General features: G+C 38.8%; 1 protein-coding gene across 1 annotated transcript in view; it reads left to right on the forward strand.

Moving 5' to 3' along the window:
- Positions 1-24,680, forward strand: part of LOC140483684 (inter-alpha-trypsin inhibitor heavy chain H3-like) — a 52,330-nt gene extending 27,650 nt beyond the window's left edge. The window contains exons 12-22 of the mRNA XM_072582060.1: positions 1,499-1,680; positions 2,624-2,809; positions 4,870-5,009; positions 5,310-5,467; positions 9,518-9,568; positions 11,949-11,969; positions 13,757-13,870; positions 14,734-14,935; positions 17,965-18,137; positions 20,270-20,381; positions 20,482-24,680. Coding sequence (XP_072438161.1) covers positions 1,499-1,680; positions 2,624-2,809; positions 4,870-5,009; positions 5,310-5,467; positions 9,518-9,568; positions 11,949-11,969; positions 13,757-13,870; positions 14,734-14,935; positions 17,965-18,137; positions 20,270-20,381; positions 20,482-20,626 — 1,484 coding nt within the window. The 3' untranslated portion in view covers positions 20,627-24,680. The remainder of the gene's footprint in view (positions 1-1,498; positions 1,681-2,623; positions 2,810-4,869; positions 5,010-5,309; positions 5,468-9,517; positions 9,569-11,948; positions 11,970-13,756; positions 13,871-14,733; positions 14,936-17,964; positions 18,138-20,269; positions 20,382-20,481) is intronic.
- The last annotated feature ends 1,364 nt before the right edge of the window (positions 24,681-26,044 follow it).

Here is a 26,044-nt window from a genome sequence, read left to right on the forward strand (position 1 = left end):
GGACTTCCAATTCCTAAGGACTGAACTAAAGTTTGAAACTGAACTGAGACAGGTTAGACCTGAGATTGATGGTATCAGGCCTTACATTCTGGTGCTTCCTTTTCTGCTGATTTAAAAAAATGTGATGATTTCATGTTTCATAACCAATACCTTCAGGTAATTAACGGATGCTTTTAGAGAAATGCCTAACCAGATGGATTATCTATTTCACAAATTTGGGGAATTTAGAAGACTCCCTAGGTCACTTCCTTAAGTAATCTGAATTAATTCCAATTGCCTTCAATCTGTTTATGCTTTAATGGGACCCAAAAGTATGAGAGCTGCCTTTCTGAGTACACTTGCAGCTCTGAGAAAAATTTGGCTGGCCTTAATACCTTTTCATGCCCACAGGATTTCTATTAGCAGTTAATAAATAATTAATTATTTCTGAAATTTAGTCACTGCCAATTACCTTCAGACAGATTCCTCAAAAAAAGTTGTTTGTAATCATAAAATCTGTTGTTTTGTGTTGGTTGAGAGACAAAATTAGTCTGGATAACAATGAGAATTTTCCAGTAATCCATATGCTTTCAGCACCTTATCGATACCCACTAGCCATGGGTCAGATATTTTCTAAACAGCACTGAAGCAGGTGGACCTTGAACATGGGCCTCCTGGCTAAGAGATAAGGTAATTACTACTGTGCCATGAGGGCCCTCACTTTTAATCATCACAATCAATATGATGCCATGGAATTTTTAACACACCTGAGGCAGTTTATTATCTCACCTCAAAGACAACATCTCTAACATTGCATTGACAGACTATATTAAGGTGCTTCCATCTCCAGAGTGTGATTTAAAGCCACAATCCTCTAACTCAGAGGGTAGAAAGTTCCCATTGAGTAATGTGTACCACCTTGTATGTGTGTACTCCCTCCCTTTTTCCAGAGGCAAGTTGAATCGATGCTGGGTTAGGCAGAGTTTGACTTTAGCCCAAACCTGCTTTCGACCAGGATATTCGAACATACAGACAAATGTGGAGGTACTGATGCTGGACTGGGATGGACAAAGTCAGAAGTCACACGACATCAGATTATAGTCCAATAGGTTTATTTGAAATCTCAAGTTTTTAAGTCACTGTAGAAGGCACAGTGCTCAAAAAGCTTGTGATTTCAAATACAGAAAATGACATGATGAGAGTGCCTTGCATTATCACAGAAGGATTCAGCTGTCAAAGAGAAGTTGACCTATTGAGGAACATGTCATGAAATACCTGTCTCAGTAATATAAATACTGCACATATGACTTAGTAATTCTATAAATGGGGTCAATCTTCTAAATAACCCAAGACAACCACCTTCTGCTTTCTGACAGAACAATTGAACAAGTCTGTGAAAATAGGAATACCTGCATAATTCATTATCAAGTCTTAGAATTGGATCAAGTTTGGTCTGAGAACACAGTTCTCCGAATGTTTGGCTCAAAAATAAATTATATTTGCTTTTTTTTTATTATAGGTGTATCAAACCCAACAACAATCCAGCAGAATGTGAAAAGTGCCATCAATGGCAGGTACAATGTGTATTGCCTTGGGTTTGGTTTTGATGTTAAGTACAGTTTTCTGGAGAAAATGGCACTGGACAATAATGGTGTAGCACGGAGAATTTATGAGGATTCAGATGCTCCCTTACAGCTTCAGGTAAAATAATTATTAAATATTTAAATATGTTGGCTTATTTAGCATGGCCCAGGATTACCCCAGAGCTATTTCCACTGCTCTCACAATTTCAATGCAAATGCAGCCAGTTGATGCAAATAACCTGGATTATAAGCACACTTCTGCTAGTTAAAATAGCAGAGTGGGATCATCTCTGAGGGAAATTAATCTAGATGTTAATCCAGCCAGGTAGCACGAAGGCAAGTTTGTGATGGACACAGGGTTTATAGCCTGACTGATTTTGCTCACCATTATTTTTAATGTTGCACACAATTGGATGGGAAGGATTTGCTTCATAACACCATCATAACAGTTCAGTACGGTAACAGTTTCACTTAGATTTGTATTTGCGCCCTGCTGCAATATATAGTAAGTTTCAGACAATTGTAAGATTGGGAGAATTCTGTGAATAGGACAGCTATCATAAAGTAATGCAAATATGAGGAATGATTTTGTGGTAAGTGTACTTTGGACAATTATAATTTTAGCACTTATTTAATTTTATTCTGACATATTTCTACAGGTTTGCCCTCCTGTTCCAAAGTTGAATCCAGGGTCTCTAGATTTCATTGCAGTTTTCACACTGTCAGCTGAAACTGACTAACAAATCTTGTCCAAAGATGTGCAGGTCAGGTGAATTGGCCATGCTAAATTGCCCATAGTGTCAGGTGCATTAGTCAGAGGGAAATGTGTCTGGGTGGGTTACTCTTTAGAGGGTCGGTGTGGACTTGTTGGGTCAAAGGGCCTGTTTCCACACTGTAGGGAATTTATCTATATGTCTAATCTTACAAATCTTCAATATTAGGAGTAAACAGACTCACAAGTTCATTTGAACTCATGTTTCAGTGGTTTTTTTCAGGCTCTTTAATGTCATAATTAGTTAAAAAGTATGCCAAATTCCTAAATTTTCTGATTTTTTTCACAGGGCTTTTATGATGAAGTAGCAAACCCCTTGCTTTTGGATATTGAATTGCAATATCCTGAGAATGCCATCTCAGATTTAACTCAGGCAAATTTTAGGCAGTATTACAATGGGTCAGAAATTGTAGTGGCTGGCAAGATTTCAGACAATCACCTGGATTTTCTCACAGCAGAGGTCATTGCTCACACTGTAAGTACTCACTATCAGTTATTCCAATTAACTTATTGACGTTCTAGATCAATCATATATATTGCAGTAGGAGGTTGTTTTGCTCATTATGTCTGTATTCACCCTTTATGAGAATAATATGCTTAACTCTATTTTCCTCCTAATATAAATCATGGCTTTACAAAAGTATTCTTACATTTATTTATCTATTTCCTTTTTTTATTATCATGAATTCTGTTTCCAATGCCTCCCCGGGAGCTGTAAGAGGTGAGGTGAGAGTGCCTGCCCTTGACATAGTGGCAGCATTTGACTGGATATGACATCAAGGAGCCTGAGTACAACTGGAGTCAATCTCTGCACTGATTGAAGCCATACCTAGTACAAAGGAAGGTAGTTGTGTTGGAGATAAGTCATTTATGTATCAGCACATTGCAGGAGTTCCTCAGGGTGATGTCCTAGGTTCAGTCATTTTCTGTGACCTTCCCTCCATTATGAGAAGTGGGGATGTTCACAAATGATTGCAGAATGTTCAGCTCATTCTGTGACTTCTTATGTACTGAAGCAACCTTGCTTATATGCCGCAAAATCTGGACAATATCTAGGCTTGATAAGTGGCAAGTATTATTCACACCATACAAGTACCAGGCAATACAGAAATTTCTAGAAAAGCTCAGCCGGTCTGGCAGCAGCATCTGTGAACAAAAGCAGAGTTAATGCTTACTTCTGTTCTGAGGAAGGGTCAATGGACTCAAAGCTTTTCCAGCAATTTCTGTTATTGTGCTCTGCAATGATGATCTCCAACTAGAATCTCCAACTATTGCCCCTTGATGTTCTATGGTATTACTAAACCACTGTCCCCTCCATTATTAACATTCTGGTGGTGATCATTGACAAGAAGCTGAACTGGACAATTGAGACAAATTCTGTGCCTACAACAGCTAGGCAGAAGCTAAGAGTTCTGCAACAAGTAACTTGCCTTTCATTGTCTCAATGTCTGTTCACAAGGCAGAATCCTTAGTGGGCGGCACGGTGGCACAGTGGTTAGCACTGCTGCCTCACAATGCCAAAGACCCAGGTTCAATTCCCGCCTCAGGCGACTGACTGTGTGGAGTTTGCACGTTCTCCCCGTGTCTGCGTGGGTTTCCTCCGGGTGCTCCGGTTTCCTCCCACAGTCCAAAGATGTGCAGGTAAGGTGAATTGGCCATGCTAAATTGCCCGTAGTGTTAAGTAAGGGGTAAATGTAGGGGTATGGGTGGGTTGCACTTCGGCGGGTCTGTGTGGACTTGTTGGGCCGAAGGGCCTGTTTCCACATTGTAATGTAATCTAATCTAATCCAGGAGTGTGATGGAAACTCTCCACTTGTTATCATATTCTTGTAGTATCTTTCTTAATGTAGAATTACCACCGTCATACTGGTTTGGTATATACTGCAGGTTCAGTTTACTTGAAAATTTCAAGCTGATTTACTTAACAGACAAACTGATAACTTGCAGTAACAGAACAAGTTGTATTCAAGCACTTTATCTAGCACTCTGTAGTCTGGATTTCTCCTGGTTGCTGGTCATGTGGTGTCTCCCTGATCCTTAGCTCATGGAGGCAGCTCTGAAGGCAATAATAAACAGATGCAGCTCCAACAACATTCATGAAGGTTGACACCACCGAGGTGAAAGTAGCCTGCTTGATTGGTACTACATCCACCACATTTACTTCCTCCAACATTGACTCAGTAGCAGCAATGTATACCATCTATAAGATACACATAGGAATTCACCATGGCTCATTAGTCAGCACCTTCCAAATCCATAACCACTACCATCTAGAAGCGCAAGGGCAGCAGATGCAAAGGAACACTAAAGCCTGCAAGTTCTGCTCCAAGCTACTCACCATTTTGACTTGGAATTATATGCTCTTTTTTCATTGTCTGCCTTCCGAATAATACTGTGGGTATATGTACACCCCAAGGAATACAACAGTTCAACTTCAAATTGTAAGATTGTTACAGAACAAAACAAACAAGGCATGATGTGCCTTCCCAATCTTTTTACTGTAAGTTTCAACCTAACACCTTAATTCTTCAACAGGCCAATGAAAACCTAACTCTAAAAGCTGAAGTGCAAGTATCAGAAGGTGAAAATGTCACTCAGCAGCAGCAATACATTTTTGGTGACTTCACTGAGCGACTGTGGGCTTATTTGACTATACAACAGCTCTTAGAGAAGCGGTAAAGTAACAGCAGTCATCTGTCTATGAATGTAACAACATGAAGATGTATTTATATACAAGCAATAATAGCTAGACTTATATTGCTGGCCCATTACCACTTGAAACGTAGAATGACATTGTGCAAAATGACTAATAACAATTTAGTCACTTTAATTATCTGTTTTGATTATTTGTAGAGGCAAAATGTATGAAGAGTTAAATGTGCTAACAGAAATATTTGTTTAAATCACAGCACAAATATTTAAGCGCTGGATAACAATACATTGCACAATTAATTGTTGCCAATTGTTACCATCAGGGTTTCTGCAGAGACAAATGAAAAGGGAAATCTAACTGACAGAATTCTGGAACTGTCACTGAAGTACAGCTTTGTAACCCCATTAACATCAATGGTTGTTACAAAACCAGAGGAAAATAAGAATGAGCGCTTTGTGGCCGACAAATCAACAGAAGATGGTAATGTCTGAATAAAACTACTTTTCATCCAGCCTTGATTTTAAAGTTGATATTCACCCTTTATATCAGTCAGTATATTTGATTTAAAAGGCCACCTATTTTGCTGATGCAGAGACTTCATTTTTCAGTTAATTGTCAATTAAGATCTCTGAAGTACTAAAGACAAAAGTAAATGCAGTGGATGCTGAAGATCTGTAATGAAAACAGCAAGTGCTAGAAGAGGTCTGGAAGCATCTGTGCAGAGAGCGATAGAGCTAATGTTTCACATCTAATATGATTCTTTGGAGCATTACTAAAAAATAAAACTAACTGTCTGAAAAGAGATAACCTTAAAAGAAAAATTAGTAATTAAATTTTACAAAGAAATTAAATTCTGAACCGTGCAAGGTTTTCCAAAGGCAATGAAAAGCAGCTAAGAGATTTAGTTATATTGAAGAAAGATAACTGACCATCCAAGTTCATTAGAGGCAAGTACATTGTTTCATAATTGAAAAAAAACGAAACACTATTATTAGACAATAATGTTGCTATTTTGTTCTGTGGATCACCAAATGACATCAGAAAAATGTGAGTCTCCATTTTCCTTTTTTTACTTTACTTTCTAATTATTTTTTGAAGAATATATTTTCTATTCTTTCTTTCATATTCCTTACCGCACAAAGAACTTCTGCTGTTATATAGATCATTGAGTTCAACTCTAATTCTCTAGCTCTCTCTCATTGTGCATCAATTTCAAGTGGCTGAAATTGATGATGGACTCAGTATTAGATTAGTGGTGCTGGAAGGGCACAGCAGTTCAGGCAGCATCCAAGGAGCTTCAAAATCGACGTTTCGAGCAAAAGACCTTCATCAGGAATAAAGGCAGTGAGCCTGAAGCGTGGAGAGATAAGCTAGAGGAGGGTGGGGATAAGGAGAAAGTAGCATAGAGTACAATGGGTGAGTGGGGGAGGGGATGAAGGTGATAGGTCAGGGAGGAGAGGGTGGAGTGGATAGGTGAAAAGGAGATAGGCAGGTAGGACAAGTCCAGACAAGTCATGGGGACAGTGCTAAGCTGGAAGTTTAGAACTAGGGTGAGGTGGGGGAAGGGGAAATGAGGAAACTGTTGAAGTCCACATTGATGCCTTGGGATTGAAGTGTTCCGAGGCAGAAGATGAGGCGTTCTTCCTCCAGGCTTCTGGTGGCGAGGGACCGGCGGTGAAGGAGGCCCAGGACCTCCATGTCCTTGGCAGAGTGGGAGGGGGAGTTGAAATGTTGGGCCACGGGCCGGTGTGGTTGATTGGTGCAGGTGTCCCGGAGATGTTCCCTAAAGCGCTCTGCTAGGAGGCGCCCAGTCTCCCCAGTGTAGAGGAGACTGCATCGGGAGCAACGGATACAATAAATGATATTAGTGGATGTGCAAGTAAAACTTTGATGGATATGAAAGGCTCCTTTAGCACCTTTAGAAGTGAGGGAGGAGGTGTGGGCGCAGGTTTTACAGTTCCTGCGGTGGCAGGGGAAAGTGCCAGGATGGGAGGGTGGGTTGTAGGGGCGCGTGGACCAGAGCAGATAGTCACGGAGGGAACGGTCTTTGCGGAAGGCGGAAAGGGGTGGGGAGGGAAATATATCCATGGGTGGTGGGGTCTGTTTGGAGGTGGCGGAAATGTCGGTGGATGATTTGATTTATGCGAAGGTTGGTAGGATGAAGGTGAGCACCAGGGGCGTTCTGTCCTTGTTACGGTTGGAGGGGTGGGGTCTGAGGGCGGAGGTGCGGGATGTAGACGAGATGCGTTGAAGGGCATCTTTAACCACGTGGGAAGGGAAATTGCAGTCTCTAAAGAAGGAGGCCATCTGGTGTGTCATTTCAACTGCCCCTCCCACTCTGCCGAGGACATGGAGGTTCTGGGCCTCCTTCACCGCCGGTCCCTCACCACCAGACCACCGGAGGAAGAATGCCTCCTCTTCTGCCTTGGAACACTTCAACCCCAGGGCATCAATGTGGACTTCAACAGTTTCCTCATTTCCCCTTCCCCCACCTCACCCTAGTTCCAAACTTCCAGCTCAGCACTGTCCCCATGACTTGTCCGGACTTGTCCTACCTGCCTATCTCCTTTTCAACCTATCCACTCCACCCTCTCCTCCCTGACCTATCACCTTCATCCCCTCCCCCACTCACCCATTGTACTCTATGCTACTTTCTCCCCACCCCCACCCTCCTCTAGCTTATTGCTCCACGCTTCAGGCTCACTGCCTTTATTCCTAATGAAGGGCTTTTGCTCAAAACATCAATTTCAAAGCTCCTTGGATGCTGCCTGAACTGCTGTGCTCTTCCAGCACCACTAATCCAGAATCTGGTTTCCAGCATCTGCAGTCATTGTTTTTACCTCAGTATAAGATTGGTACACTCATTAAAGCAGGCATTCTACCTACTATTTATGCGAAATTGTTTCCAATATAGTAACATGGAACTACTGTCAGCAAAGGATTTTAAATTGCAGAATATTGGTCACCATTGTCCCAAGGACAAATGAGCCACCTGCCACCTACAGCACCATTAATTTGGTAACAGAGAAGATGCTGAAAATGTGTTGCTGGAAAAGCGCAGCAGGTCAGGTAGCATCCAAGGAACAGGAGAATCGACGTTTCGGGCATCAGCCCTGAAGAAGGGCTGCTGCACTTTTCCAGCAACACATTTTCAGCTCTGATCTCCAGCATCTGCAGTCCTCACTTTGTCCTCCTAACAGAGAAGATGACAGACTCAGTAGATACTTTGAATGAGCAGAAATCTAGCAGATGGGGTACTATGTGGGAAGATTCAAGGTTTTCATTTTGGTAAGAAGAATGAAAAAACAGAACTGAGAAAGTTTGTGGAGTTCGATGATGTAGATTTTGGATTTTTTGGTGCATAATTCATAAAATGCAGGAACAGCACATAATCCAAAAGCTAGTAGTATACTGTCCTGTATTACAAGAGGAATTGATGTAAAGTTAAAATTGCTATCCTTTGGTTATACAGCTAGATCACATCTTTGAACACTGTTTGCAGTTTTGATTTCCTTGTTTGAATAAGGATATAAATGCATTTGAGGCATTTCAAGTGAAATTTACTAAATTTATACCTGGAATGAATAGGATGAGTTACGAGAATAGTTTGTACAACATGGGTTTATTTCTATTAGAGTTTGTAAGACCATGCAGGACTTGATTGAAACAGTTTGAGGCTTCAAAGGCCTACTTTTACTGCTGTTAGGTATGCTTGCATTCCTCTGGTTGGAGCCTTCCTATTCTATTTCCTTTTTATTAACCACTCCTCAGTCGGTGCCAGTATGTTATCCCATCCAAATGATCTAATTGTAACGCTGCAATGTCTCCTGTGCATTGTTGTGTTCAAATCAATTCACAGTTGTACACTTCCCTACTCCTTCAGTCCTACGATCTAATGGGAACTTAACGTGCCTCTGAAGTCTTTTGTGCATCTACCATCTTCTTGGCCCATCAACAGTATGTCCAAGCTGTCCAAGCACTACTCTCAAGAATTCCCTCCTTAAATCTCTCCACTTGGCCATATCCTCAAAGAACTAAATAAAATCCTACCTTTTTGACCTAACATAGTTACATGTCCCATTTCTGCTTCTTTGGATTTGCATTCATTTTTGCCAGATTGCATTCCTGTAAGATATATTTTACGACATAAAAGGTTCCATATAAATACAAACAAATTGTCATTTATCTATTTCTGCCTCCACAGTTTCTATGAAGAATGCCTGAATATTTTCTGTTTTTCTAAAATATATATCATTATTCTAAAATCAATATTCTGTAGATATCATGTGCTCTTTCTCTTGCTTTCTTTTTCAATATGTGTCTCTTTTCTATATTTGTTTAAATCTCTCTTCCTCTTGCATATCATGTGGTCACAGACAATTGACTAAGAGCTGTAAACAAAAAGGGTCTACTTTTATAAAGTACGTAATTCTTTAAAACATGGATCCAACAACATTATATGGATACATGTTGGACACAGGTGCACTTTTTAAAAATATGTAAGTATATGTGTTTCACATTATTTTCCAGAAAAACCCAGCGCACAAAAAACACAACATGGTGCTCCAAGATATAAAAGCCGTAAGTTTTTGGAAACCAACATTAATCTTATTTTAATGTGTACCTGAGAAATACGGTAACATGCCATTGAAGTGTGTGAGGTTCTTTGTCGAAAGAAATACGTGAATGAAGCCAATGCACTTCCCTCACCAAAATATAAAATCTTCGTTGTGGCAACTCTGTAAACAGAGAATGACAAAGGAACATCTGCCAGAGCCAAAGTGCTTCTACAATCACTACTAATTTCATCCCTTTACCCCAACAATTGGGCAGAATTTAATGCCCTTCAGTAATGAATTTGGAGTTGAGGATGAGTTTAATCAGGCAGGTGGATGCAGGGAAGGAACATCAGGTCATTCCTCCTCTGCCTGTTTTAGTCCAAAATGATTTGTAGAATGTTTTCCTGTCAAATTATTAATGGAGGTCTTTGACTCATCTCAGCAGCAGACCAGACCAGGGAATCAGTATGTGGGAATACCAAAGCTTCAGGGAAAGGGGTTCTTATTTAAAACTCTGCTGCAAAGGCTGAAGAAGTACAGTTTCACTCTAAGCTCACTATTCTATAGATCAGAACATAACTGGAAAAAACATTTTTATTTTACAAAGTCAGATTTTGAATTTAAAAAAAATCAATCAACCAGATTTCTTAATGAATCCAGTTATGAGTTTGTTGCAAAGCACATACTCTCTTCTCTTTTCTCTTCTGTTCTCTTTTCTCTTCTTTTCTCTCTTCTCTTTCTCTCTTTACACTCTCTCTTCTCTCTCCCTCTCTCTATTGCCTTTCTCTGGGAGAAAGCCTGTGATATACCTAAAAATTAGCATAAACAGAGAGAGATCTGAGTAGTCTGCAGCTTGATGTTTGTTTTTGCAGTGTGTTTTTGTGATTTGAAGCCTGTGTTCAGTGATGTTCTTCAGAGATCAGTTTTGGGGCCCTTGCTGTTTCTGGTCTACATAAATGATTTTGAATTGAATATAGAATGGTTGATCAGAACGTTTGCAGATGATATGAACATTGATAGGGTGGTAAACAGGGAGATAAACTTAGATTACAGAGGGATATAGATAGGCTAGACAGATGGGCTAATCAGTGGCAAATGGAATTCACTCTGAATAAATGTGTGATGATGTACTTGAGCAGGACAAACAAGGCAAGGGAATACATGACAAATAGCAGGACCTTGATTGCATCAAAGATCAGAGGGACCTGAGTCCGCATGTCCACTCATCCCTTAAGGTACTGAGACAGATACCTAAAATGATTAGGAAGGCATATTTTCCTTTGTTTGCTGAGGCATAGAGTTTTAAAATCAGTAAAGTTCTGTTTAAATTGTATAAAACATTGGTTAGGCCAAAGCTAGAATATTGTGCGCAGTTCTGGAATCCATATCATAAGACAGATGTGATTGCATTGGAGAGGAGATTTACCAGGATATTGCCTGACCTGGAGAGAGATTTAGTTATGAAGGAAGGTTGGATAGAATACAATTGCTTTCTTTGGAGCAGAGTAGACTTTGATTGAAGTGTTCAAAATTGAGGGGCATAGATAGGGACAACAGGAAGGATTTTTTCCCCTTGGTGGTTGCATCAATAAACAATAGGCATACATTTAAGGTGATGAGGAGATTTAGAGGAGATGTGAGAAAAATTATTTCACCAGAGCATGGCAGAGATTTAGAACTCACTGTCTGGAAGGGTGGTAGAGGCAGAAACCCTCAGAACATTTAAGAAGTATTTAGGTATGCACTTGTGATGCCAAGGCATACAAGGGGAGGAGCTATGTATTGGAAAATGGGCTTAGAATAGTTAGGTGCAAATCTTTGACCAGCGGGCCCTTTTCTGTGCTGTAGACCTCTCTGACTCTTTTAGAAAATATATTACACTTGGCACTGCAAACCTGCTAGGCTCACCTGTTTCAAAATTGGATCAATGCATCTAACTTTAAATATACAACACCAAATCATATAAGGAGCTATTAGCACAGATGACCAAAACTTTATTTTGAAGTGCCTTAGAGGACAATAATGTGGAAAAAAGAGCAGTTAGGGAACACAGGATTTGTATTCCAGTGTTTGGAGTCTCAGCAACTGAAGACATTACCACCAATAGTGGAGTGTATAAAATTAAGGATGCACAAAACACCAGAAGCAGAGCAGCACAGATATCTTGGATTGTGAGTGTGGAGGAAATTAAAAAGGTGGGGAAGGGCAAAACAATGGAAGGGTTTGCAAATGAAAATGAATTTTAATATGAATTACTTGCAATATATATTTTAATTGACACATCCAGCAAGTATATTCATTTCTATGCCACTCAGAAGACATTGCAGGGAGCTTCTGCAACAAAATACTTGAAGCTACTTTGATTGTTGATTGTACATTAATGTTAATCTTCTTTTCTGCAGGTGTTCGTGCCTTCACATCTGGTAAGACACAATTTAAGCATTTGTACTTTATATAGTAGTATTAATAAAACTTCCAACTTTTTACATTTAATATTTAAAATTGATGGACTCAAAAAGACCATCAAGCGAACCCCATATTAAATGACCACAATATCATTTTAAACACTTCCTCTTCACCTCTGAACTTGCAGCTATATAATCTCTTGGGACAAGGAATGGAGAACAAAATTTCCCTAGTGTCCAGAAGGCCGTATGGACAAATATATTACGACACTTTAGTCAAACATAGTACAGTCTGTACCCCAATGAAGATCTGGCTCGCTTACACAAAATTACACAGTTATTGTGGGATTTTCCCTCATTTCCGTTGCTGGCTCTGAGAGGTATTTGCCATCTTTGCCAATATGTAGCATTGTGTAAGGGTTGTTTGAGGCAGTGCACTACCACCAATTATCCTTTGTTTATATTATCCTTAGAATCTATGAAGGGGATACTCCATTGTAGCACCTTTATGACAGAGGTATTTGTCTTGATATACAAGACAATTTATTACATGATAGCAGTAAGTGCAAGTCCCATACTAGCCAAACATAGTGACTAAGGACTCTCAGGACTTGTATAAAATATATCTGCTCCATGCAAAGGTTCGTGTTTCAATCCAAAAGCTCTGTGATAACAGAGTGGGTGAAACAAATGTAACTTTTTCAGAACCATTACCGAATACAACATCTCTTTATTTTTTCTGTCTAAAGTTAATACACTATACAATCCTGTGTAAAATTTTATTATCTCCACCGCAAACCGATCTTCCATCAAATTTCCAACTTCACAAATGCAGATAGTCTGGACATTTTACAATTTTCCTAAAGTGCACTCTTTTTGGACTTGGGGATAAATAGTAGATCTTTTGCTTAAGGATTGTTGACCTTGGTTCTGATCCATGTATCATTGAATGTAATACTGAGTACTGAATATAATAGCGTATTAATGTGCTCATTAGACATTAGTCTTTCTCTGACCTTTAATTTTAGTAAAATTAGCATATCTCCTTACAGTTCTTCTCACTCTGTTTATTAATTATTATAAAATTGTTTTAGATCTGTATCATATCAATGTTGCTTCTGATCTGCTGTTCTTTCAGTTTGCTTTTGTATGCATCAATTTTTAAATTCCATTGTTGTTGAGCTTACTAGACTCTGTGCAGTATTTTCTTTGACAATCTTTTTTAAACTCTATTATTGCAATGCTGCATTGAATTATTCAATCAAGTATTAAATTATATTATTGGCTGTGAAATTTTAGCCTGTTTATGGAAATAACAGTACATACCCTAGCTCTAACAAGAAGTCCAGAAATAAGTTGTATAGTATTCAAGTTTTCTTCCTTTTCAGTGCTGACTTTGCATAACAAACATAGATGAGATTTTAAACATAATTAATTCCAAGTTTGTTTGAATTCCATTTTACTTTAGAATTGCTTATCTGTTTCCCATGTTTTAGAACTTTAATTCCCAAGTATAAAAGTTATGTGAAATACATTATGAACTAGATATTCACAGCAACATTGATAGCCTATCAGAAGCCAAAGTCCAGTAAGCACATCATCGGATTAGGTGTCAAAGTCAATTGCTTTTAAGCCAGTCTCCCTGCCAAATTCTGATCACATGAAAGAAAGTACTTGCTTACTTTGCTGATTGTTTTGCATCTGTAAAAAAGAAATGTGAAGTTGATGCAATATGGACTTAAAACTTGTCTTAAGTAGAAGTGGCGATGATTTAAATGTTCTTACAATTTAATATCTTTTTCAAGTTGACAGTGATCCTCATTTTATCATTTCAATAAACGACCACACTGATGCTATTTGTTTCAACGTTGATGGTAAACCAGGAGCAATTCTAAATCTGGTCACGGATCCATATAAAGGTAGGTGTAACCTGTGTCACAAGAAAAGGAAGGTAGCTGTGTATTATTACCAAACAGAACCACCTCATATTAACAATAGCCTTAAAGCTGACCATTATGCAAGTCTTCTGGTTGACCTGCCCATCTCCCTGCCTTATGAAGGAAGATTCAAGTGAAATGTTTACTAATTTAAAGGAAAAAATGTGAGGAAATAATAATACCAAAGTTACTTTTAGTAAACAATAAATCAATGATTCAGATTTATCATGGTGCTTTTCCACATTTGTGTAAATGACAGATGGAGCCAGGATTTGAACTTGCAATATTTATAATGAACATTTTAGCATCATGTTTCCAATTTTATGAAGTGCCCTATCCAATTTTATTTTATTTTGTGCAAGTCTTATGGATATTTCACTAAATATTTCCTCTATTTCATATTTCCCCACCCTTACTCATGGATTCTCTGAAGTAACCACCCATTGCTGAAGAATATTGGGTATGGCTCCTTATATCTACATTTAAAAAAACAGTTTATTCCTGATATCATGGCCATTTCATTGAAGATTAACATCCTTGTTGTCTTAAAATTCATTGGATATTATTGTTGTCTGGCTTTTATTAAATTAGTTATAAATCAAGGAGCTCTTTCTGGAAGTATTACAGGTGCTGTACTGAAGAATTAAAACATCATCATAATGTAGAATATCAATCCCTTTTTTCAGCTATCAATAAGTTTGTTGGTTCATATGATAACCCGTTTGCTGGTTACTCGCTATAGCAATTATTTTCATTCATCATTTGTTTTATATAGATGTGATTGTCCAGATTTTAATTTGAATGGGGCATGATTATGGTACATTAATGTTTTTAAATTTAATTAGATTTTGTTGTCAATGGACAGCTGATTGGAGTAAAGGAAGTAGAAAATAGCCAGAAAATGAAAACTTACATTGGAAAGCTTGGAATTGCAAGTAATAAAATGGATATAAAAGTTGAAATATCAACAGAAATGATTGCAATCGTTCATGGAGAAGATGAGATTACTTTCCCCTGGTCACAAACAGTGTCTTTAACAAAAGAAAGGTACAGTTCATTTAGTTATACTGCAGCATTCCATTTATGATTCAGAAACAGTTGGTGGTGATATCAGTATGAATCCAGCCAAAAAACAATGTTCAACTATTTTAATTCTCACAAAATGCTTGTAATGTCAAAATGCTTGTAATGTCAAAACGCTTGTAATGTCAAAGTCTTTTCACTAATTAATGGGTTGCTTTTACAGTTATGTTTGTTCCAATATGTGAATACAAAATATAGGTAAAGACTAAGATATCATCCATCAGACAAAGGAGAATACCAATATTAGTGCAATAAAACATAGGTAAAGATTCATAATGGTGAAATACTTGAAGCAAAGTTAGTTTCATTAGCATTAATTCAAAATAGAAAGGACATGAAATGAAGATAGTTATAATGCCTTGTTATAATTATCACATCAGAATTGATGAAAAGTGCCTTGCAGGCAACAAGTGGTTACTTCTGCTACTGAAGGTGGTCAGGCCTGTTTGTCAGTCTGTTTGTAAACAATGTGTCTCAAAAACCTAACAGATGGATTTCAATGAAACTTGACACACAGAGTATGGTCTCTGGAAGAACTGATTGGTTTTATGACAAAGATGCATGATTTTGTAATGAATCTACAAACATTGGAAAATACAGTGAATTAACATTTTGTTAAAATTATATGCAGTTTTGATTTACAATCTTGATTGTTTTAAAACTTTTTGGATTGTCTCAACTGTTGTGATGGAATTTATTATAGCTGTCAAAATGTGAGCAGAAATTTTAGATCAGGTTGGTGGATGTGGATTAACTAGAGGCCTCATCAGGGAGAAAAACCCTTTTAAATATTCTCTGTTTGGAATTATATTAACCAAACACCATTCAGATTGGGAAATGCTTCAAATTCTTCCACAGCCCATACTCTGTGCATTAAGTTTAATTGAAATCCATCCATTAGTTTTTGAGACAGATGGTTTACAAACAGGCCTGCCCATCTTCAGTGGCGTTCGTAACAAGAAAAGCCAAGTAATTGTAATAATGTAAAAAGGAACACAGCACAAATTTGAAAGTTTAAAGAAATATTTTACTTGATTAAACAATTTTCAAGAATCACCTTTTCCGAACATCAGCTCTACCTATAAAGGAACAGAATGTGATGGCTTGCTTCAATCTAAAGGAGAATCATTAACTGTTCCATTCATTGTCCAATAAGTCCTCTGCAGGAAGATATATGATACACTCTAATAAATTGCATGGGAGGGATATAATTCCAGAAGAAGGGCTCATGCCTGAAACGTCGATTCTCCTGCTCCTTGGATGCTGCCTGACATGCTGCGCTTTTTCCAGCAACACATTTTCAGCAGAGATATAAATGCAACCTCAATATTGTGTAAATCCAATCAAACTAGCTTAAAGGGACCAATGTAGGGGACAAGAAGCAGTTAACTACTCAAGTTTAGGTTTCCAAAAGTACACTTGGCCTGGAAATGCAGAATTTCAGTTGTTTCTCCCACAGATTGTGGCTAATGGATTATCCAGAAATCATTAAATCATTAAGCAGGTAGCTTCTATGCCCTTTCCAATCTGCTGAATAAAATCTATCAAAAGTCTAGTTTCAACCTAAATACTCAATTGGCTAGAATTAATATCGTGCATTGCAGCAAGAAATACAGTGGCCAGATTCACTTAATGGTAGAACAGGGCCCAAATCAGTCTCTCAATGGCCATAAAACCTCCCTTGTTTAAATCAGAGGACAGAAGGGGCTAATACAGGCTGCAAGCAGTGGGATATTAGTTATGCTTATTAATGATCTAATTGATACCCATTGTTCTTGAATCCAAAATAATTTAGTTCCCTTTTCCGACAACACCCAGTTTAAGGTCAACATCCCATCTTCACTACTCTTTGTTCTCAGGTCATATGGTGATCTGGAGCCTCTGATGTTGATCTCAATAGACAAACAAGCAACTCTCAGCAATCAGGGCTTCTACCTGGCTGTAGTGGGCTGGTGAATTCCAGCCAAAAATTGGATGTACTTTAACGACAACAAAGCTAATGTAGAATAGGAACTCAAAAGGAAAATAACTGTTCTAGTGAGTGCACATCCTTTTAAGTTCTAATCCAAAACCAACCATTGCTGTGATGTTGCCAGGGTTGGAGAGTTTGAGCTACAGGGAGAGGCTAAATAGGATGGGGCTATTTTTCCTGGAGAGTCAGTTGATAAGGGATGGCATTATATAAATTTATAAAATCACGAGGGGCATGGATAGGGTGAATAACCAAGTCTTTTCCCCAGGATAGGGGAGTCCAAAACTGGAGTGCATAAGTGTAAGGTCAGAGGGGAAAAATTTAAACCTTTTAATGCAAAGTGTGTTTGTATCGAATGAGCTGCCAGAGGAAGTGGTGGTGGCTAGTACAATTACAACATTTAAGACATCTGGATGGGTATATGATAGGAAAGGTTTAGAGGGATATAGGCCAAATTGCTGGCAAATGAGACTAGGTTAATTTAGGATATCTGATTGGCATGGACGATCATTGTTTCCATGCTGTACTAGTCGTTCTTTGTTTTCACTACAGAGACAAAAAAAATCAATGGAAAAGGCAACCCTAACTTGAGAAGTTGGACAATCCAGAAATTTAATGTAAATCTGGATTTGGCTTCCATCCCCACTCACAAGTCCAATTCCAAACAAAGAATAAATATTAAGAATATCTATTTTTAAAGCGTTGACTCTGACTCTGCCTGATAAGGAGAATGTCAAGAATGTTGAGCTGAAACAGGAAATCAATCATAATAATTAACAGATCAAGGCTTTAGAGGTCATCTGTCTCATTACCCTCCTTTCTTTCCGTTTCTACCCCTACACCCATCGCTACCATAATATTGAATGGTTTTTGATGAATTGTATGCTTATTAATTATCTAAAGATGTTCAAAATAGATAATTAGAATGGACAAATTTTAAAAAGTATTATTTGTATTCAACATTCAGGATATCAAAGATTAAGCATGGCATAATTTATCATCTGTAACATTCATTTCTTAGCTTCTCAATCTCAATTATGAAAGAGAAGAATCTCACACTAACAATGGGAGATGATGCAACATTTGTTATTGTGCTGCATCATGTGAGGAAAAACCACACTGTACACAGAGATTTTCTGGGATTTTATACACTTGACAGCCACAGCTTGTCAAATGTGACCCATGGATTGCTTGGTATGTAGAGTATTCACTTCATTAGTTGCCCAGTAATTTAAAAACTCTTCTACTAATGACTGTACCTTCACTGCTGAGACGTGAAACTCTCAGCTAAAATGTTTCCACATCTCTCTTTGGTTTCTTTCTTTAAGCCATCCTTTAGAACCTAACTCTTTGACCAAGTTATCATTAACTACCTTAATGTCTCTTTGTGTCATGTCTTGCTTTATAATGTCTCTGTGAAGTCCCTTTGGATGTCGCATTAAATTAAACATACTGTATAAATACAAATTGCTGTTGGTATTGTAAACATTGAACATCACTAACAGGATGTATATTTTTTGAGTAAGTTTTACAAATTCCTTTCTAACAAAATCTAGTAGACTGCAATACTGTATTCAGTAATGACTGCAGGATATATGTCCCAATTTACACCCTTAACTGAAACTGGCGGTGAATTTTGAGCCATCTATTCAGTTTTTGCCAATGGATAGAATCAAGAAATGAAAAACTTGCACCAGTTCAGTTACTCACTCATGAAATAAATTGTGAAGAAGAATACTCTACCCTGTTTTAAGGAGATTTAAACTTTGGAACTTATGATTAATGGAAATTATGTGTGTAATTCCCCCCTCCACCCAAAATGAGGGAGATGATGGGAAGAACAAATAATTGGGCAAGTTGGACCCTGGAGAGATATTTGCTCCATCTCACCCTCCCAGGAATTAAGCGCTAGGAGAGAAAATCTATTGCTAGCAGTTAAGTCTCTTAGTGATCAATGGACACTGAAGGGCCTCAACCTACCAGTGACCTGAAGACTTATCTTCACAGCATGTGAGAAAAAAGGGTATTTTCTTGATTGAGAAACCAGGTTACCTGGCTCTTCCATTTACTCAATCTAGGGCTAATTGAAGCAGGGTTAGGGAGTCAAGAGTAGCTGCAGAAAGCCTCCTCTCCTCTTATTTCCAGATCCTTACCCCATGAGATGCAAAATAATAAAAATGTACCTTCTCGACATAGGATTCATGAAGACTAGGCCTCCAATGACAATCTGCCCAATGACAGCTGGTAGTTTCTGGTCAGGTGATACCCCAATGTCATGACCTGTGATTCACTGAGAAGCTCACCGGTGAGCTCTTAAGCTGATTGGCACTCTATGTAGTGAGCTTTCCTCATGGTGGGGGAGTCAGTGCCACTGAAAACACCTACAAAATCTTAGCCACAATTCTGCCATTTTTGAAAGTACCTGTTTGCATGAAATGTAATGGTCATGTGAGGGAACCTATCTATCAGCTGGAATGCTCGTGGCAAACCCTGTGGCCTTTTCAGGAGGCCCATTGGTATTTGACTTACAGTGGTGACCACTGCCAGTACCACTGTGTATGCCTCATCAGGGATCAATAATGATACCCCGGAAACAGATAAGTGGGAAAGAGTCTGTTGGATGGAAGTCATTGTGAACGGTTTGAGTTGGTAGGGAAAAAGGGCCAATTTACAGGGTGAAGGTGGATTTTGTCCAGGGTCCCTCCATTCTGGCTGTTGACTGCCTCTATCATGCACAGAACCTCTGATGAGGAGGGACCACCAAATCAGCCCTGAGGACTAGCAAGGAATACAAGGGTATTCTTTGCTGTTCCCTTTTGGATTTGCCCATCTATAACTGAATATTAGTGGTTGCAGAATGAGGCTTGTAAGTGGCTATTTAAGTGCCTCAAATGGCCTTCAGGATGTAATGCTGCCTTCTAGCTTGCCCTTCTTCACGAAATTAGAGGGAAGCAGGAGCAATTGGATCTCTACCCCTTTCCTTCACAGAACACATCCCAACCTTCAGCTGCCTCTGAACCCCTTTCCAAGGAGTTAAGCATTAATTTCCACTCTGTATTTAAAATAAATCTTAATTGAATTATCAAAAGTAACTATTAATTTTATACTAAATTACTAGTAAAGTATTTGTACAAGGCAACGCATTACAAAATGAGAAAACTGAAATTTTTGGTTTAACTTTATAGAAACAATTCCTAAATCTATTCACCCTTATGAGTCCCCACTGCTGGATAAATTAAATTTTCTTTATTCTCCATGCAACCCTGCACTTATGACACACTAAATTTAATATTCCAGTCAATTAATTTATCTTTATTTTGAAACAGGCCAGTTTTACAATGAAGTAAATGCTGTGATACGTAACTTTAGCCCTCGCTTACATCAAGACAAACTTCGTGCAACAATGATTGTAAAAGGTCACAAACTTAGGGTAACAAGGTAATGTTGAAAACCCTTGTGATACTTTCAATCTATCCTACTTAATGGTTGTCTGTACATTTCTTCCATGCTCTTTATTGATTTTTCTTTTCATTTTTAGGGTGTACGAGAAAGATTACAGGCTTGATTCAAACCGAGGCACCAATATCCCATGCTGGTTTATTCGCTCCAGTGGGAAAGGATTTATAGACGGAATTGCCACTGACTATGTCGTTTCTTCTTTATTTGACTCACTGCATTCATAATCTGAGAGCAGATGATGAAAGTTTAACCTTTTTGTATCCCTGGCATGACTTTATTATTCAGTCGCTGATATGATGAATACATATAGTTTAACAGTTATAAATCTGCAAGTACTTCAATTATGTATTTCCACATTTGTAATTTACTCGCCTGTGTTATCTGGTCAGATTTGATTTGTATATGTCAAAAATGGAACCAATTGTTACAAGGTGAATTCCATGTTGACCCAATAGAAATTGAATCTTGTAGTTTCTGAAAATGTTTTGGCCTTGGTATCCAATTCCACCTTCCGATCATATTCATGGAAGGAGCAGGATTTCAGGTGCAATCTCACAGGAGCTGGTCAATTAAGCACATTTCTCTGAGATCACAGTTCAATTTGAGAAAGAAGGCAGCTGGAGGAGGTGAAAGTGCTAATCATTACTTGCAATGTAATGACAGCCAACAATCCATATAGTTGCAGCAAGAGAACGCTGCTGAACAAGTTGGGGCATGAGGAGCAATGTAGTGAAAGGGAGGTGAGACTAACGGCACCAGAAGATTTCTGTAAAGTTTCTCTGTTGTGGACAGCAGTCTTCCTGTGAGACTACTGCATTGCATCTATTAATACTAAAGAATATGGAGGAGAAATTAAGTACCATCACCATCACTAAAGAAGTAGTATTGGACAAACCCATTGAACTAAATGCAAACAAGGCCCTTGAATCTGATTGCTTGCATCCTAGAATCCTAAAAGAGGTAGCTCCAGAGATAGTGGACGAGTTTGTTGTACCAGAGGATTGGAAAACTCCTAATGTGACACCCCTATTCAAAACGCGGGTGGTTATAGGTTGATTAGCCTAAGCGTCTATTATTGAAAGGTATTGGAATCAGTTGTTAGGGAAGTAATTTCAGAACATTTGGAAAGTCATGATCTAATCAACTGGAGTCAGCATGACTTTATGAAAGGTAAATCGTGTCAACAATGTTTTAAATTAGATTCCCTACAGTGTGGAAACAGGCCCTTCGGCCCAACTAGTCACACCAACCCTCCGAAGAGTAACCCACCCAGACCCATTCCCCATATTTATCCCTGACTAATGCATGTAACTCTATGGGCAATTTAGCATGACCAATTCACCTAACCTGCACATCTTTGGACTGTGGGAGGAAACCAGACCACCCAGAGGAAACCCACACAGACACAGGTAGAATGTGCAAATGCCACACAGACAGTTGCCCGATTCAGTTACCCGGGTCCCTGGCGCTGTGAGGCAGCAGTGTTAACCACTAGGCCACGTGCCACCCAATATTAAGAGCTTTTAAGAGTTTTTTGAGAAAATCTCAACCAGAGTGGATAGGGCAAAACCAGTAGCTGTGTTGTATTTGAACTTCCAGAAGATTACAGGAGGTAGTATATTGGTTTGGATAGATAATTGGCTCACAGGCAGGAAACAGCGAGTGGGGGTAAGGGCTTATTTACAATGCATACTAGTGACCCGGAGGAAGGAAGTGAATGGACTATAGCTAGATTTGCAGACAGTGCAAAAGTAGGTGGAAAAGCAAGTTGTAAGAGGGATACAAAAAATATACAGAGAGATACTGATAGGTTGTTAGTGTGGAAAAAGTTGGCAAATGGAGGGAAAATGTGGAAAAATGTAAAATTGTTCATTTTGGAAGGGAGAACAAAAGAATGTGGGAAGCTACGGAAGTGATTGTGGGTCCCCAGCTGAGATATTTGTATCATCAATAGCCAAAGGTAAGCTGCCAAAATCTGGAGGTTGACTAATGTTATGCCACTATTTAGGAAAGTTGGTAAGGAAAAGCCAGGGAGCTACAGACTAGTGAACCTAACATCAGTGGTCGACAAGATGTTGGAGGGGATTCTGAGGGATAGGATTTACATGCATTTGGAAAGGCAAGGACTGATCAGGGATTGTCAACATGACTTTGTGCATGGGAAATCATGTCTCACTAACTTGATTGAGTTTTTTGAAGAAACAAAAAAAAAGGATTGATGAGGGCAGTGTGGTGGACGTGACCTATATAGTCTTCAGTAAGGCATTCAACAAGGTTCCAACAAGGAGACTGGTTGGCAAGGTTAGATCATATGAAATACAGGGAGAACTAGCCATTTGAATAAGAAGTGGTTCAAAGATAAGAAACAGACAGTGGTGGTGGAGTATTGCTTTTCAGCCTGGGGGCCTCGGCCAGTGGTGTGCCACAAGGATTGGTGCTGGGTCCATTGCTTTTCATCATTTATATAAATGATTTGTATGTCAACATAGGAGGTATGATTAGTAAGTTTGCAGATGACATGAAAATTGGAGGTGTGGTGGAGAGCAAGGAAGGTTACCCCAGAGTACAACAGGATCTTGATCAGATGGGCCAGTGGACTGAGAGTGGCAGGTGGAGTTTAATTTAGATAAATGCAAGTTCCTACATTTTGGAAAGGCAAATCAGGGCATGACTTATACATTTAATGGTAAGGTCCTGGGAAATGTTGCTGAACAAGGTAACCTTGGAGTGCAGGTTCATAGTTCCTTGAAAGTTGAGTCACAGGTAAACAGAATGGTGAAGAAAGCGTTTGGTATGCTTGACTTTATTGGTAGGTGTAATGAGTATAGGAGTTGGGAGGTCATGCTGGGCTGTACAGGACATTGATTAACCACTTTTGGAATACTGCATCCAATTCTGATGTCCCTGGTATAGGAAGGATATTATAAAACTTGAAAGGGTTCAGAAAAGATTTACAAGGAAATTGCCAGGATTGGAGGGTGTGAACTAAATAGGCGAGGGTTATTTTCCCTGGAGCGTCTGAGGAATATGGATGACCTTATAGATGTTTGTTAAATTATGAGGGGCATGAATAAGGTGAATAGCCAAGGTCTTTTCCCTGGGATGAGGGAGTCCAAAGCTAGAGGACATAGGTTTAAGGTGAGAGGGGAAAGATTTAAGAGGGACCTGAGGGGTAACTTTTTCACACAGAGGGTGGTCCGTGTATGGAATGAGTTCCCAGAGGAAGTGATAGAGGCTGGTATAATTACAACATTTAAAAGGCATCTGGATGGGTATATGAATAGGAAGAGTTTAGAGGGATATGGGCCAAATGCTAGCAAATGGGATTAGATTAATTTGGGATATCTGACAGGCATTGATGAGTTGGACCAAAGGGTCTTTTTCCATGCCATACAATTCTATAACTCAATAACATTAGTCAAGTAGAGAAAAACTGCAGAAAGCTACAACACAAAGGGACTCGGGGCTATTTGGTCCTCTCATTATAAGGAAAGATTATTTCATTGGAGGCAGTTCAGCGAAGGTTCACTCAAATGATCACTATCAAGGGATTGTCTTATCGTCAAATGTTAAACAGGTTGGGTCTCATTGGAGTTTAGAGAGGTGATTTCGCTAAAACATCTTAAGGAGGTTGACAAGTTAACTGCTGCGAAGATGTTTCCCCTCACAGGAGAGTCTAGGACCAGACAGCATACTTTCCAAATAAAGGGGTGCAAATTTAAGACTGAGATGAGGAAGAATTTCTTCTCTCAAAGCATTGAGAGTCTTTGGAACTCCTTGCCACAGAGAGCTGTGGTGGCAGAGTCCTTGTGTATATTTTAGGATGAGATAAATTCTTGATCAGTAGGTGAATCAAAGGTTACGAGGAAAGGGAAGGAAAGTGGAACGGAAGGCATATTGGATCATAATCCTATTGAATGGTGGAGCAGGTTCAAGGGGCTGAAAGGCCTACTCTCATTCCTATTTCTTATAATTTAATGATCTTAGGCAGGCATGTGCTAATTGCCATTTTTTGTCATGCAATGATCAGGTGTTCTGGACCTATCAAGCTGCTTGAATATCTTGATGTGTACTCACCTCCTGTGAACTGAAGGAAATTTGTGTGTCTTCCAGGCTAAGCCAGGCTCCATTTTAAGGTTTTGCATGGGTTTTAGTGACTGTATAATTGTAATGCTGAATAAAGTTACCAACAAAGTGCTTAATCACTGAAAAATTGTTATACATACAGAATGTACTATTTCAAATTTACACAAATAAATCAATTTTATTTCAAATTCATTTCTATCCGTACGTGCTGTTGTTATTGCAACACTTGAGTCTGCATTTTCTGATTTTATATTCAATTCCATTATATTACAATGAATAGAATGGTAGCTCCCTATTTCTGTTGTGACAAACATTTTCAACTTTGGATTAGATTTAGTTCTCCTGCTTTTTTTCTTTATATGTGATTTGGTATACTGGTTTCATGTTCTGCATACATGAGTTCCTGTATTGCTAACTTGTTTGATTTCTTTTTTTTATTCACTGAATGTTTCTCTTCGCTCTTAATTCTCTCTAGTCTACTTGTTAATCGTATTTTTTTCACAGCTGTTTCTAAATTAAATCTCGCATGCATTTATTGCCCATTCTTAGTTGCCCCTGAGATGTTGGCGGTGAGCTGCCTTCATGTACAATAGTACACTCACAATGCCATTAGGGAGACAATTCCAGGAGTTTGACTCAGCAACAGTAAAGGAACAGCAATACATTTCCTAGTCAGGATAGTAAGTGACTTGGTGGGAAACATGCATGTGGTTGTGGTGTCATATATCTGCTGTATATGTCCTTCTAGATGGAAGTGGTCATGAGTTAGGAAGGTGCTGTCTAAGGATCTTTGATTTCCTGAAGATGGTACACACTACTCCTACCAAGCATTAAAGATGGAATATGTGGTGTCTATCAAGTAGGCTGCTTTGTCCTGGATAATGTCAAACTTGGGTGTTGTTGGAGCTGTGCTCATCCAGAGAAGTGGGGAGTATTCCATCACACTTTTGACTTGAGCCTTGTCGAGAGTGGACAGATTTTGGGGAGTCACTTGAGGTGAATTACTTGATCCAGGATTCTGAGCCTCTGACCTGCTTTTATGGCCATTGTGTTTACATAGCTAATCCAGATCAGTTTCTAGTTAATAGTGACTTCCAGAATGTTGTTTATGGGGGATTCGGTGATGGTAATGCCATTGAATGACAAGGAGGGTTGATGATTAGATTGTCTGTTATTGGAGATAGCCGTTATCCAGCTTCTGTAAGGCATGAATGTTGCTTGCCAGTTTGTTCCGCCCAAGCCTGGATATTGTCCAGCTCTTACTGTGTTTAGAAATAGACTACTTTAGTATCTGAGGAATCTCTTCATGTCATTATCATTTTTATTTGTTGATTTGCATGATATGGAAATTGCTAACAATTCCAGTATTTGTTGTCAATCACTAATTTCCCTTAAGAAGGTAACAAACGAGCAGTGTAAGATTTTGGAGTTCAATTTAACTTTATATTGTAAGATGTAAATCAATTTTTCCAGTTATAGTCTAAGCTGACGGAACCAATCTAAATGTTTACTAGTCCTATTTACAAGACCTATTTCAGATACAAATATGTTTTCCC

The sequence above is a fragment of the Chiloscyllium punctatum genome, chromosome 12 (genome assembly GCF_047496795.1).
Source record: "Chiloscyllium punctatum isolate Juve2018m chromosome 12, sChiPun1.3, whole genome shotgun sequence".
NCBI lineage: Eukaryota > Metazoa > Chordata > Chondrichthyes > Orectolobiformes > Hemiscylliidae > Chiloscyllium > Chiloscyllium punctatum.